The sequence below is a fragment of the Curcuma longa genome, chromosome 3, assembly GCF_044706935.1.
Source record: "Curcuma longa cultivar G26 ecotype Majalengka, Jawa Barat chromosome 3, ITB_CL_G26_1.1, whole genome shotgun sequence".
Classification (NCBI taxonomy): Eukaryota; Viridiplantae; Streptophyta; class Magnoliopsida; order Zingiberales; family Zingiberaceae; genus Curcuma; species Curcuma longa.
In genome coordinates this window covers 19,623,601-19,636,938 of record NC_133863.1, presented here as the reverse complement: position 1 = coordinate 19,636,938, position 13,338 = coordinate 19,623,601, and the positions used below count along the sequence as shown (strand labels likewise).

The following is a 13,338-nucleotide window of genomic DNA, read 5'->3' as shown; positions in this document are numbered from 1 at the left end:
TGATCACTGTATCACCACTTCAGAGTCACACCCACTTCAGTTCCTACAGATGACTTCCTGCATTTCAGTTCTTGCCTTTAAACCAGCTTCCAACATTTCTTTTTATCTCTTTCAACATTCTGCTTCATTCCCAAGTCCCATAGCAGCACTTGGATCATTCTGAATTGCATCGAAGCTTGAGGAACTTTTACAATCCATGTAAACCCTTTTAACCATACATCAAAGCTTGAGGAACTTTTACAATCCATGTAAACCCTTTTAACCCATACCAACTTGCTGATTTCTGCACTACAGTTTCAGATCACAAAGTCTAACCTCTTCTGCAGCTTCCTGAAAAATTAGATTCTGTGATCCCCTTTTCCGTTCTACTCTCAACAACATCAATCAGCAAGGGAAAGGACTGAATTCAATAGCTCAGTTTTATCTTGATACACATTCTTTGTGTGTCACTGCCCTTTTGCTTCAGAATTCTAGTAACGCAACCATCATCACTTAAGAAATCTCTAATAAGGAATTGATCCCTACAATTCGTGAATTCATATCTCACGTTCCGTAAACAGGCCAAAGAAATCCAAACTGAAACTGCAATCTAATAGCTTCGTTGTTTTCAGTTTTCTTTTTTTTTTCTTTGAAAGGTTCTTGATCCATGCCTAGTTCATTTACAATTCCTTCCCCTTCTGAATGGATTGAAGATCACAATCCAACTGTTTAGATCTCAAAGAACTTTTGTATTTTAAGAATTCAGCCACCTATTTCAGAATTCCAAAAATGAGCTAGGTTCTGAAAGCTGTGATTTTACACTCATGGTTTCAGAATTATGATTTAAGGGTAACTTCAGCTCAACTCGTAAAGAATAACAATTTTATGGTCACGTCAAGGCTCCCCTTCACTAGCAAGAGGAACATAACATAGAAAATTAAACTTCAAACTTCAAAATGTGTAAGATAAAATTGGTCTGTCATGAACTGATTTTCACGTTGAAAATTAATCATATCAGAGTGATCAAGGAATAAAAAGTAGCATGATGATCAAGGAACTCACTTCTATTATCTAGAGAAATCCTCCTCGATGAGAATGTTAATTGAAAACATCGAGCCATGGCCACATGACTAGAGTTCTGGAAGAGTATATAATGTGTCAATACACATTGCAAATAAAAAATTATAGCATTGCTGCTAAAGGTCAGATATTCACAATCAAAGAGTACAACAGGAAGCAATATGTATGGAAAATTTTAATGAGCCATGATAGAAAACACTAATGCATGCAACATGAATGCGCAAAATGTTTTATTATAAATCAATAAATCAACCACTTTCCTAACATCTACATTTTTTTGCTCTAGTTGATTATCCAATCAAATATTTATTAGCACCATCACATGTGGTAATCTGAATCTTCGCTATATCTATCTTAACATCCATTATGAGACTCTTAGTTTATAAGTCTTGGCTTTTACTTTGTTGTAATCGGGTGTATGGTTCAAGATATTCCAATCTGACTATGATGAAGATAGGACACATTGTGACTTAAATGGTTACCAGTTGAAATCTTCAACAATATCGAAAAGAAAACTGCACAAAAGTAAGTAATATGTCCAAGAAGGTACCTTTGTTCGAGAAACTGCATGTGTGGGCCAATGTCTCAAAATTTGCAAGAGTATTTTCTGGCAATATGGCTTGGACCCAAATTGATGAGAGTCACATAAGTATCAGATCCTACGTGATCAAATAAAATGGGCAGATTAGTACAATATGGGATTATCACTCCAATCGATGATTGTGAAATGTCTCATTCAATGACTAAAAAAGTTACAGTGCTACTTCCTCTTCAAGTCTGACAGCATCTTTCCCCTCAGTTGATTTATCAAGATGAGGAAACACCATGCTCTGACTTTTGCTCTGGAAAGAGTCAACTCTGTATTGACCAGAGCTTGCATCCAAGGTTTGCATTTGAACATCTGTCCCCTTTTCCGCGGCCTTATCATTTGCCCTTACATTTACTAGGGATCCATTGGCATTGGATCCCTTGAGTCTGAACATTTCCAAAATGATTCTTGAGGAGGCATAACCTGAGAGTGCTACCAAATGTGTTCCTTGGATTGTATCCATTGAAAGAAAGTGGAATAGCAAGGATTGACCAAGGACAAATAATTGTGGGCATATGAATAGCAAAAAAGATCCGATGAGAACCACCTCTTATGTTAGGATCAGGATGTGACATTGCTAGGAGCAGCTGTTGAAATAGTGCTTCTAGAAAAGCCTGCAATGCATGGATAAGTGATGCACCTGAATTTGCAATTGCATCAGAAATATAGAGAGAATATAAGACAACATTACCTTCTTTTGATATAACAAGTTTGGGATGGAGGCAACTAGCTGAGAAGTTTGATAGACAGGAGCAACTATTGCTCTGGCAACAGTAGCAGTAGTAGGAACATTTTCGAATAGAACAGCGATCATGCCGATAATAGGTCCAACATATCCAACCTGTTAATCAATATCAAAAAAAATCAAAAAAGTGAGGGAGGCTCCAGTTGCTAACGATAGTTGAAGTAATGTTCAAAAAGCTAGTTTGAACTCATGTGTTGAAAAGTGAAGGACCTTGTTGGTTAGTTCTCCAATACATTCTTCCATGACAAAATGGAGGACAGGGTTCCATCGTTCAGCATCGTCATCACCAAGATTGATGCTTCGATTGAAAATTGTAAGCATTTGCACAAATGGCTTAAAATCACTAATAGAAGTGATAACAGATAATGAAGCTTGGAGCTTGGCCTGCGATGTAAGATGAACAACAACATTGACGATATTGACCTGCATGATAATCTGCTTGCCTATATTCTTTGATTTCCTAACAATGTGTGGAAATCAAGACTCCATGTTTACCCTATTTTCATCCTTCCAAGTAAACACCAAGAGGAAAATCTGTTTTCATATTCTTCACTTTTAATCCCTCCTATGCTCCATTTCCTACAATCCTTCATTTCTCAATGTAAACATGCATAGATGCATGAACAAGCAAAAGTCTCAATGTAAACATGCATAGATGCATGAACAAGCAAAAGAACAATTAAGATTACTTCAAAATTGAAATGTCCATAATCAACTCGAGCTAAATGTGTGTGTATGAAAAATTTATTTGAATGCTACACAGTATCTATCATATGAATTTGTCAGAAGTGAATTGCTTGACTCAAGGTCGATTTTCTATGGCAGTGTTGGCCCTTCTCGGTGATCCATAGTTTTCTCTTCTTTTTTTTTTTTTTTTGCATTTACACAATTCCAATTAAGGGAACTGCTTTAAGGTGATGTGTCAGTGAAATAGATTTATTTGGTATCCACTATTCTAGTCTTTAAAAATTAATTAAATTTATTTGGTAACTACTACTCAAATGTTTAAATCCAAAACTTTCCCATACCAATCACAGGCATCTATCACTTACTTAAGGCCAATGTTTTTAAAAGAGTCAAGAAATCACAAACAATCATAAATTCCCCACTATCAAGCAATTGTACGTATAATATAGCAAGAAGAGAGTGGATAAAAATGTGGTAGAAGATGTGTACATGGGTGCCACATGATGGGGGCTGTGCAGACCACGAAAAGCAACATTCTCATGGCCTAATGTTTGGATGAGGATAAAGTCCACATTCAGTGAGGGTAAAGCAATCGATGTGCATGCTGTAGCAAAGAGGCATGACGTTGGACGATAGAACTTAAAGTAGTAATGACACGGCGAGTGAGTTCGAGAAATGGTCTACATAAAAAGTGAGGGGTTGGTATGTACGTATAATATAGCGCAAGAAGAGAGTGGATAAAAATGTGGTAGAAGATGTGAACATGGGTGGAGCATGATGGGGTTGTGCAGACCACGAAAAGCAACATTCTCATGGCCTAATGTTTGGATGAGGATAAAGTCAACATTCAGTGAGGGCAAAGCAATCGATGTGCATGCTATAGCAGAGAGGCATGACGTTGGACGATAGAACTTAAAATAGTAATGACACGGCGAGCGAGTTCGAGAACTGGTCGACATAAAAAGTGAGGGGTTGGTAGGACACGGTGGTGTTGTGGATGAAAGGAGAGATAGGAAACAATGGCCAAGAGAACAAAAAGTGATAAAGAAACTGCAACCTTTTATGTTTGGATAAGGAGTTTATATGTCTCACTCAGTGATTCTCGCAACAAACACAAGTGCCCCTCTGGGACACCACAACTTCGACTTTGATATCACCAGACGCAGCACAAGTCATATATCTCAGATCAAACATTGATGCAAGGAGGGAGAGAAATCAATGGATAACTTTTAACCTTTCCTTGATGTTAAAACATGGAGGCCTTGCCCAATATAGAATAATATAAAAACAATTGCATTAAGAAAATGAATACCTAAATAAAAAAATGATTAAACCCAAAATACAAGTACATGTTCTACAATTATTGTGGCTTAAAATTACAAATCACAAGAAGACCTAATTGAATTGTCTTAACATGAATCAACCTAGTCTCTGTTAATGCATAACTTAACATTTTCATTTTGGTTCTTGCCTAAAATACAAGCCTCATTCCATTTTCTCTTCCAACTTATCCAGTGAGAAAAAGCTCAATGCAAATAGGAGTTCATGAAACCACAAATGAAAACACAGTATTCCCCTTTAAAATTATTTATATGTTGCTTTCTGTACCTGAATAATTCGAAAAAGCACAGACATTGGTTGTAAATCATAATATGTGGTACACATGTTAACAACTCTATGACTGTGGAACCAACACTCCAAATGTTGTCTGATGCAGCACAAACACCAAACATTTTAATAACCTGAAAGAGAGCAATTCTTCTGAACAATATATGGAAAGTGAAAAAAAGATATATGCAACAACTTAACTAGGCGTAAGACAAATAGATTTCAAATATTTCCCTTACATCAATATTGTCAAAAGTAATATGGAAAACCAAAAAAACTAATAGTTAAGCAAGCATACAGATATCAAATAACAAATGGCAACTGAAGCTTCCACTTGTTAATGTTGTCAGATGTCAACAAGCTGCTCCTTTGAGTCAAAGAAGTTGAGACCTGAGACAAATATGGAATATTATGTCTGACAACTTCTTAGAACTATGTTCTATTTTAATTTTTGTCTTCCTACTTAGCACTTTAACTAGATTATCCATATAATCTACTATCAATCTCCAGTTTCCTAAGTTAAACTTTTACCAAAATAATTATTGTTTACTTATCATCACATCACCGGACAAGATTATCAAAGAGCGAACACTCATGCTTTAATAGCCAATCATATGATATCCATTTAAAAACTTTATTTCTAACACCAAGGAAAAAAAAAGTTACACATAAGGTCCATGCCGATACAAAGTGTAAATATATAAAATTACAAAAGACTATGGCTAGTTACCTCAGGAGCCATCCAATATGATCTCCCAACAACCGAATGTGTATTTGCATCTGCTTCTGTAAGTTTTGTTGTGACACCAAAGTCGGCAAGTTTAACAAGACCCTGAAGATAATTATTGTTAGAATGCATGCCCCTGCCTGTCGTGCTCGCCTGAGTGCGCAAGGCGCCCGGAAGTGATCTGGGCGTCTCGACGCGCACTCAGTCGCCCATGACTATCATGCACGGACGCGGGGGTGGGGGGGGGGGCGAGGTTGTGCAAGGTAGGTCACCCCAAAAAATTAGAAAAACTAGAAATTATAGGAGAAAACCCTACTAAATATTGGGAAAAGGATAAGATATACTGTGAACTAAATAACATACATCCCGACCTCACAATTAAAACACAAGATTTGAAACACATAAATTGAGAAACTGAGCATATAAAACAATTATTAACACTAGGAAGAATACAAAGATCATCTTCAAGACATAGAAGTCCTGCTTTCATAGTAAACAAAGGAGCAGAACAAAAATGAGGACAATCTAGAATGGTTTTTAATTACAAACGTCTTAATGAAAATTGTCAAGAAGATGATTACAAAATACCTGATAAAGATCAGTTACTCAATAAAATACAAAACTCTAAGTGCTACTCAAAGTTTGACATGAAATCAGGTTTCTGACAAGTAAAGATGCACCCAGACTCAATTGAATGGACAACATTCTCTTGCCCAGAAAGACATTTTGAATGATTAGTTATGCTTTTCTGCATGGAAAAAGCTCACAGTTTTTGTTGTCTATCCATCTGTAGATGAGTATAGTTAATGTAGAAGTCTAGATAACGTGTCTGCTAAGGAATTATTTATTCCTTTTATGTGTTCCTATTGGTTTTTAATCTTTTATTAATTATTGTGTTTGTGAATTTTATCCATCTTTTTTACTTAAAATTTTTCCAAGTCCTTTTATTTGTTGACTATATTTGATAATAGTTTCACAATCTATTCTGATCGTAATTTCTTGTTTATTGCAGATGAAAAGCATGAAAGCATTTAAACAATAAATGACAATTAAAATTTCATAATCTAAGGAGGTTAAATGGTCTTTTTCTTTGTATTTTTCAAAAATATATCTACAAATTGCTTCTGTGTTCTTGGGATCATATTTTATGATTTTTCTAAATAAAATTCCTCCCCATCCTGTTTCACAGTCATCTATTTCAATTACTAAGTAATCAGAGTCAAGTGGTAATGTTAATGATGGTATGGTTTTGACCATTGTCTTAATTTGTCTAACCAGGTCTATATCTTATTGATTAAAATACTTTTGTCCTATTGTAGAGGTTTTGTTATATAATGGTCCACTAATTTTTCCTATGTTTGTAAGATAGAGTCTGGTTTTATTAAGAAGTCCTAAAAATGATCAAAGCATTTTAGTTTTTTCCATCTTGTCAGGGGAAGCTAGTATCTTGTTACTAATATGAGATTGGAGTGATTTTTTTCCTTGACCGATTTCTACTCCTAGGAATTCTATATGTTGTGTTGCAAATTTCATCTTCTTCCTAGAGACTATGAGTCCATGTTTTTCCAATAAATTGAATGTCATATGTAAATGTGCATAATGTTCTTTTTTTGTTTTAGAAAATACAAAAACATCTTCAATGTAAACACAAATAAACATGGAGATGCTTCTAAAAATACCATCCATTTTTTGTTGAAAAACTTAGGGTGCAATTTTAAGACCAAAAAGCATAACGAACCATTCAAAATGTCCTTCTGGGCAAGAGAATGTTGTCCATTCAATTGAGTCTGGGTGCATCTTTATTTGCCAAAAATATGATTTCATATGAAACTTTGAGTACCACTTAGAGTTTTGTATTTTTATTGAGTTACTTATCAGGTATTTTGTAACCATTTTCTTAACAATTGTCATTTAGACGTTTGGAATTAACAACCATTTTAGATTATCCTTATTTTTGTCTTGCTCCTTTGTTTACAATGAAAGCATGACTTTTATCTTTTATATCTTGAAGATGATCTTTGTATTCCTCCTAGTGTTAATAATTATTTTATATGCATGGTACATTTTTCAGTTTCCCAATTTGTGTATTTCAAGTCTTGTGCTTTAATTATGAGGCCAGGATTTATGATATTTAGTTTACAGTATATCTTATCCCTTTCCCAATAATTGATAGGGTTTTCTCCTATAATTTTTAGTTTTTCTAATTTCAAAATTAGTGCGTCTAAGTCTGATTAAGTATTAAGTAGTTGTAATAAATATGTTAGCATTAGAAAATCATTAGGAATATCCAAGTCTTCTATAGTCTTTGGGTTTTCACAACCAAGTAATTCTAGTTTTCCTGTACAAGGCAGGATGATTGGTCTTTATTTGTGCAAGAATCCTTAGTAGCACAATGGAATTATGTGATTTTTGTTTGTGATGTGGAAAGAGTCGCAGGGTCTGCGATTGTAGTAGGAGGAAGAGAAGGAAAAGAAGTGGCAAGGGTATCACCACGCTTTCACACTCTTGATGAGTAAATAGTGTTACAAAACAGAGAGACAATAGGTGAGATGATTGGCGAGGAAAAGAAAAGGGCATAATCTTTGGTAAGTAAAATTGAGGAAAATTTAAGCCCTATATATTCGGCAATGGCAATAATGGGGGCTGTGCAGACCACGAAAAGCAACATTCTCATGTCCTAATGTTTGGATGAGGATAAAGTCAACATTCAGTGAGGGCAAAGCAATCGATGTGCATGCTATAGCAGAGAGGCATGACGTTGGACGATAGAACTTAAAATAGTAATGACACGGCGAGCGAGTTCGAGAACTGGTCGACATAAAAAGTGAGGAGTTGGTAGGACACGGTGGTGTTGTGGATGAAAGGAGAGATAGGAAACAGTGACCAAGAGAACAAAAAGTGATAAAGAAACTGCAACCTTTTATGTTTGGATAAGGAGTTTATATGTCTCACTCAGTGATTCTCGCAACAAACACAAGTGCCCCTCTGGGACACCACAACTTCGACTTTGATATCACCAGACGCAGCACAAGTCATATATCTCAGATCAAACATTGATGCAAGGAGGGAGAGAAATCAATGGATAACTTTTTAACCTGTCCTTGATGTTAAAACATGGAGGCCTTGCCCAATATAGAATAATATAAAAACAATTGCATTAAGAAAATGAATACCTAAATAAAAAAATGATTAAACCCAAAATACAAGTACATGTTCTACAATTATTGTGCCTTAAAATTACAAATCACAAGAAGACCTAATTGAATTGTCTTAACAAGAATCAACCTGATCTTTGTTAATGCATAATAGAACATTCTCATTTTGGTCCTTGCCTAAAATACAAGCCTCATTCCATTTTCTCTTCCAACTTACCCAGTGAGAAAAAGCTCAATGCAAATAGGAGTTCATGAAACCACAAATGAAAACACAGTCTTCCCCTTTAAATTTATTTATATATTGCTTTCTACATCCGAATGGATCATTAGATCCAGATCTGACGGCTGATAACAAAAAGGGGGTCTGAAGGGTTATAACCCTCCAGTTCTGACGGATGAGATTAAAGGGCGATCTGAAGGGTTACAACCCTCCAGATCGAATGGCCCAGAGAAATCCTGCCCTAAAAATCATAGTCACTCACCAAAGGGTACCCTACCTCTTCACTTAATATAAATAAGTTCCTCCAGATGCTAAAAAATTATCGAATCATCGAATCAACTCATCTATTGAATCATAAGCATACATCTCATTTTTTGCATTCAGAGTCCAAAAAGCCTACGAAAAAGTTCGTTGGTCTCGAAATTTGAAGTGCTATTACTTCGAGACATCATCGTTATATCTTGAAAAACGAATTGCTGTTATCCGTAAGCACCTATCGCGGAACAATATCATTTTACAGAGATAGTGTTGAACACTAGTCTCGACGATCCGATATCAGTTTGCATCCTCTCCAGCATCCACCAACAGACACTCTATTTAATGACATTATGAATGTGGTGATAGGAGCCCTGCATCCCTCCATCTCAACCTTAAACAACTGGACTCCAATCCATCAGACAGTTGGATGATGAACAACTAAGCAATTTTAAATTAGATTCAATCAAACTATTAGATCCTCATCTCCTTTGCCAACCGCTCCTTGCCAACTGGACCGCCTGAGCTAGATCTAAATTGAGAGACACCAAACCACTTTTACCCCTTTTCCGAGCAGCATTACCAATCCATCCGAGGAAAGCACGATTGAAAAATGTTGCTTCCACCATCCAGAACACTTCCCATCGACTTCAACTCCACTCTACCATAAATTTCAACCAAAAATTCATCGTTCACATCGACGCAAACATAAAATAGTTGTCAAAAGAAATCATGAGACAGGATCGTAGAACACAAATGACATCCAAATAGAGAGATCGAATGAGTGATCTAACGAGAAAGAAAGCAGGGGAACCTGAGCGGAGCAATTTTTGATCCATGCATGTGAAGCGCTTGAGGTGCTCAGTGAGGAGGCAGTTGGAATCATACTCCCAGATCTTCTTCCTCACCATCTCCTTCCCTTCCGACTCCTCTCTTTCTCGATCCCGTTTATATATCGGTGTGGAGACAAAGCAAAGGCAATGATGAACGGTGGGGATCCGTTGGATTAGAGTAGGTGATGAACGATCGGTACCTCCAATGCCTCAGCGAGCATGAGCAGATGGTTGAAAAGCTATTCATTGAATTGTCTTCTGCAGGCTATCTCTATCAAAAGTCTTCTATATACTATCCAAAATACATCAGACTTCTAGAGTGTGCTATATATCAAGGTCACATATAATAAAAAAAAAAAGGCAGCCCGGTGCACGAAGCTTGCGGGGTTCCAAATTACCTTGCCTTTGGCAAGAGGCTGTTTCAGGACCTCTAGGTCACATGGCAGCAACCTTACCGTTGCGCCAAGGCTCCCCTTCCAAGATCACATATAATATTTGCTTAAGTTATGTCAGGCTATCAATGAATAACATCTCATTGTTATCATAACACTCTTAGGATCTTATTCTTCCGAGGGTAATGGACGATACTATAAACACAAGTCTCAATTCAATGATTCATGTTAATAATGCTGCTGTAAGGATCTCAAGATTGCAAGCATCCTTGATTGTATTATTTAATTTTATCATCTCTGTTTAAAAAAAAATTACTATGACATTGTTCTTTTGAAGGTTATTTCAATTTTGAAAGATGATGCCTCTTTTATCCAAGACCTATTAACAAAGATGAAGTATACGTCAACATCCATTGAATTAAAGTGGCCTGGTAATGCAAAGTTATCCTAGATACTTTTGCTATCTTGCATGCAAGTAGATATTATTTTTTATCTGAGCTTTTGATGATTCTTCTTTGCTGTATTATTTGAATGCTACAAAGTATCTATCATATGAATTTGTCAGAAGTGAATTGCTTGACTCAAGGTTGATTTTCTATGGCAGTGTTGGCCCTTCTAGGTGATCCATAGTTTTCTCTTCATTTTTTTTGCATGTACACAATTCCAATGAAGGGAACTGCTTTAAGGTGATGTGTCAGTGAAATAGATTTATTTGGTATCCACTACTCTAATCTTTAAAAATTAATGAAATTTATTTGGTAACTACTACTCAAATGTTTAAATCCAAAACTATCCCATACCAATCACAGGCATCTATCACTTACCTAAAGCCAATATTTTTAAAAGAGTCAAGAAATCACAAACAATCATAAATTCCCCACTATCATCTTTATTAAACCTAACATTCCCCACGCTTAATGACCCCATCCTCATGGTTGGATATACTCAATAAAGCCTGAAATACAACAATTTGATATAATTATAATAACAGTAGCATCTTTTGACCGCCACAAGCAATATGTACCATTCTTCCCATGTTCAAAATCAAAACCAACACGCACAAGCAAAAATTACACATTACCTATCCAAACCTTATATTCTCATATTGGAAAGATACAACTCAATATTCACCCAAATTGAGTGAACAAACCCAAAGCCTATGAAAAATAGTTTAAGCCATTTAAAACTAATTTATACCCAACACCAAATAATTACTCAACTGAACATAAAATTTGAGTTGATGAAATCAACAAACGCATGAGAGCCCATATTAAACATAGAAATGAAGTTCATTGCACTCACAAACTTCCTACTATTATGGTTTCGGCATATCAGATGGCCATCAATGGGCTACTTATAAGCAAAAGATGTGCATGTGATTGCTCCATTTCTACTTATGCAAGTCAAAAGTTAAGTTGTCAAGCAAATATAATGGTAGATGTGGATTAAACCAATAGACATAGAAAAGGTCTAGGGAGTAGTATTTAATCAGGATGATAAAGGACCACGGTATTGATTTCACTTGGATGTTGTACAAACCAATGTTCTCATTCAAGCAAGGTATTGATTAAGGTGTTAGTAGAGATTCCAACATGAATGACATTAGATGTTTTTAAATTTGTTTCTATGAAATTTTAAATCAATTGACTACGAAGGCCAATATCGAAGTTCTAAAACTTGGATCTGATAACAATAACAGAGGCACCGGTGTAAGAAGTTGGAGGTAGAATAGTTAGTCTATCCTTTGTGAATTTCATTCCAAAAACTAAAAGCATATGAATGCCTTGTGATAAGCAATTATGGTGCATTGAAACTAGAAGACACACCAATAATGATCAAGTTTTGGATTAGCCATTCTATATTCGAGCTGAAATGGATATAAAACAAAGGTATAATGCTCAATGGCCACACCCAATTGATTGTGTTATCTTTCTGAATTAATTCATCTCATTGTGCACAAGTTGTAATTAGTGAACTTAATCTAAGACCATATTATCCATGAAATTGAATTGTTTCAAATTCAGTCAGCTATTGCAAGGATACAAACACAACTAAATAAAGTAAAACCGATCAAATTTGAAGTTTTTTGGTGTTCCCTTGTGCACCTGCCAATAGAGCAAACATAAAAGCCAAATTTTCATAGAGAGGAAATACACAGAGTATCAAGTATAGAGATTGTCAAATCACGAGTTGGAAGAATAGGCCATGAACTTAATAAATAGCACTCTTACTTTAATGATCCACCTATTTGTCGTAGCGAGGAGTGCAAAGCACACCTTGAGTTTTGGATCCATAGGTGCAATAGCAATGTTTTAGCATCTGGTCTCTGCATTGCACCCTGAAAAGCATTTCAAATAGTGTTACAAAACAGAGGAAAAACAATGTAGCTGAAATAAGTGTTTGCCATAAGTAGTGTAAGTAATCTATCTTTTTAAAGTATTGACGAAAAAAATCAATAATATCAGGTGAAAGACCTTCAGGTATGGGAGGATGGTCATCCTAAAAAAGAAAATCACATCAAATTATGCGTCCTAACTATTCCCAGTGGCAAAATTGGAGGAAAATTTAAGAAGCAATCATAAAACCTGGTTATATATTCAAATACATTATGTGCAATGTGGACTTTGAGCAGCTAAGCAATTTTTGTCAAATAGAGCTTAATTGATTTTCTATGGACAAGGGGTCAGCTATTCTTAATGGCACAAAAAGAACAACAAAATTGTACGTATAATATAGCAAGAAGAGAGTCGATAAAAATGTGGTAGAAGATGTGAACATGGGTGGAGCATGATGGGGGCTGTGCAGACCACGAAAAGCAACATTCTCATGGCCTAATGTTTGGATGAGGATAAAGTCAACATTCAGTGAGGGCAAAGCAATCGATGTGCATGCTATAGCAGAGAGGCATGACGTTGGACGATAGAACTTAAAATAGTAATGACACGGCGAGCGAGTTCGAGAACTGGTCGACATAAAAAGTGAGGAGTTGGTAGGACACGGTGGTGTTGTGGATGAAAGGAGAGATAGGAAACAGTGACCAAGAGAACAAAAAGTGATAAAGAAACTGC

At 35.9% G+C, this 13,338-nt stretch overlaps 1 protein-coding gene across 1 annotated transcript; it reads right to left on the bottom strand.

The window, feature by feature from the left end:
• Positions 1-928: 928 nt before the first annotated feature.
• Positions 929-12,602, bottom strand: LOC141825632 (uncharacterized). The gene is made up of 6 exons (XM_074713018.1): positions 12,502-12,602; positions 2,604-2,777; positions 2,340-2,489; positions 1,816-2,262; positions 1,610-1,718; positions 929-1,117 (listed from the first exon to the last, which is right to left on the bottom strand). The coding sequence occupies exons 1-4, from the start codon at positions 12,562-12,564 to the stop codon at positions 1,984-1,986; spliced, it is 666 nt and encodes a 221-aa protein (XP_074569119.1). The 5' UTR covers positions 12,565-12,602; the 3' UTR covers positions 929-1,117; positions 1,610-1,718; positions 1,816-1,983.
• Between the last annotated feature and the right edge of the window lie 736 nt (positions 12,603-13,338).

Bases quoted from the DNA above. Each gene is read 5' to 3' on its own strand.
- LOC141825632 (XM_074713018.1), bottom strand. From the start codon at position 12,564: ATGGATCCAAAACTCAAGGTGTGCTTTGCACTCCTCGCTACGACAAAT. The intron at 2,490-2,603 runs GTCCTTCACTTT...ATTGATTAACAG, and splicing joins TTGGAGAACTAACCAACAAG to GTTGGATATGTTGGACCTAT. The intron at 2,263-2,339 runs GTAATGTTGTCT...CATGCATTGCAG, and splicing joins ACTTGTTATATCAAAAGAAG to GCTTTTCTAGAAGCACTATT.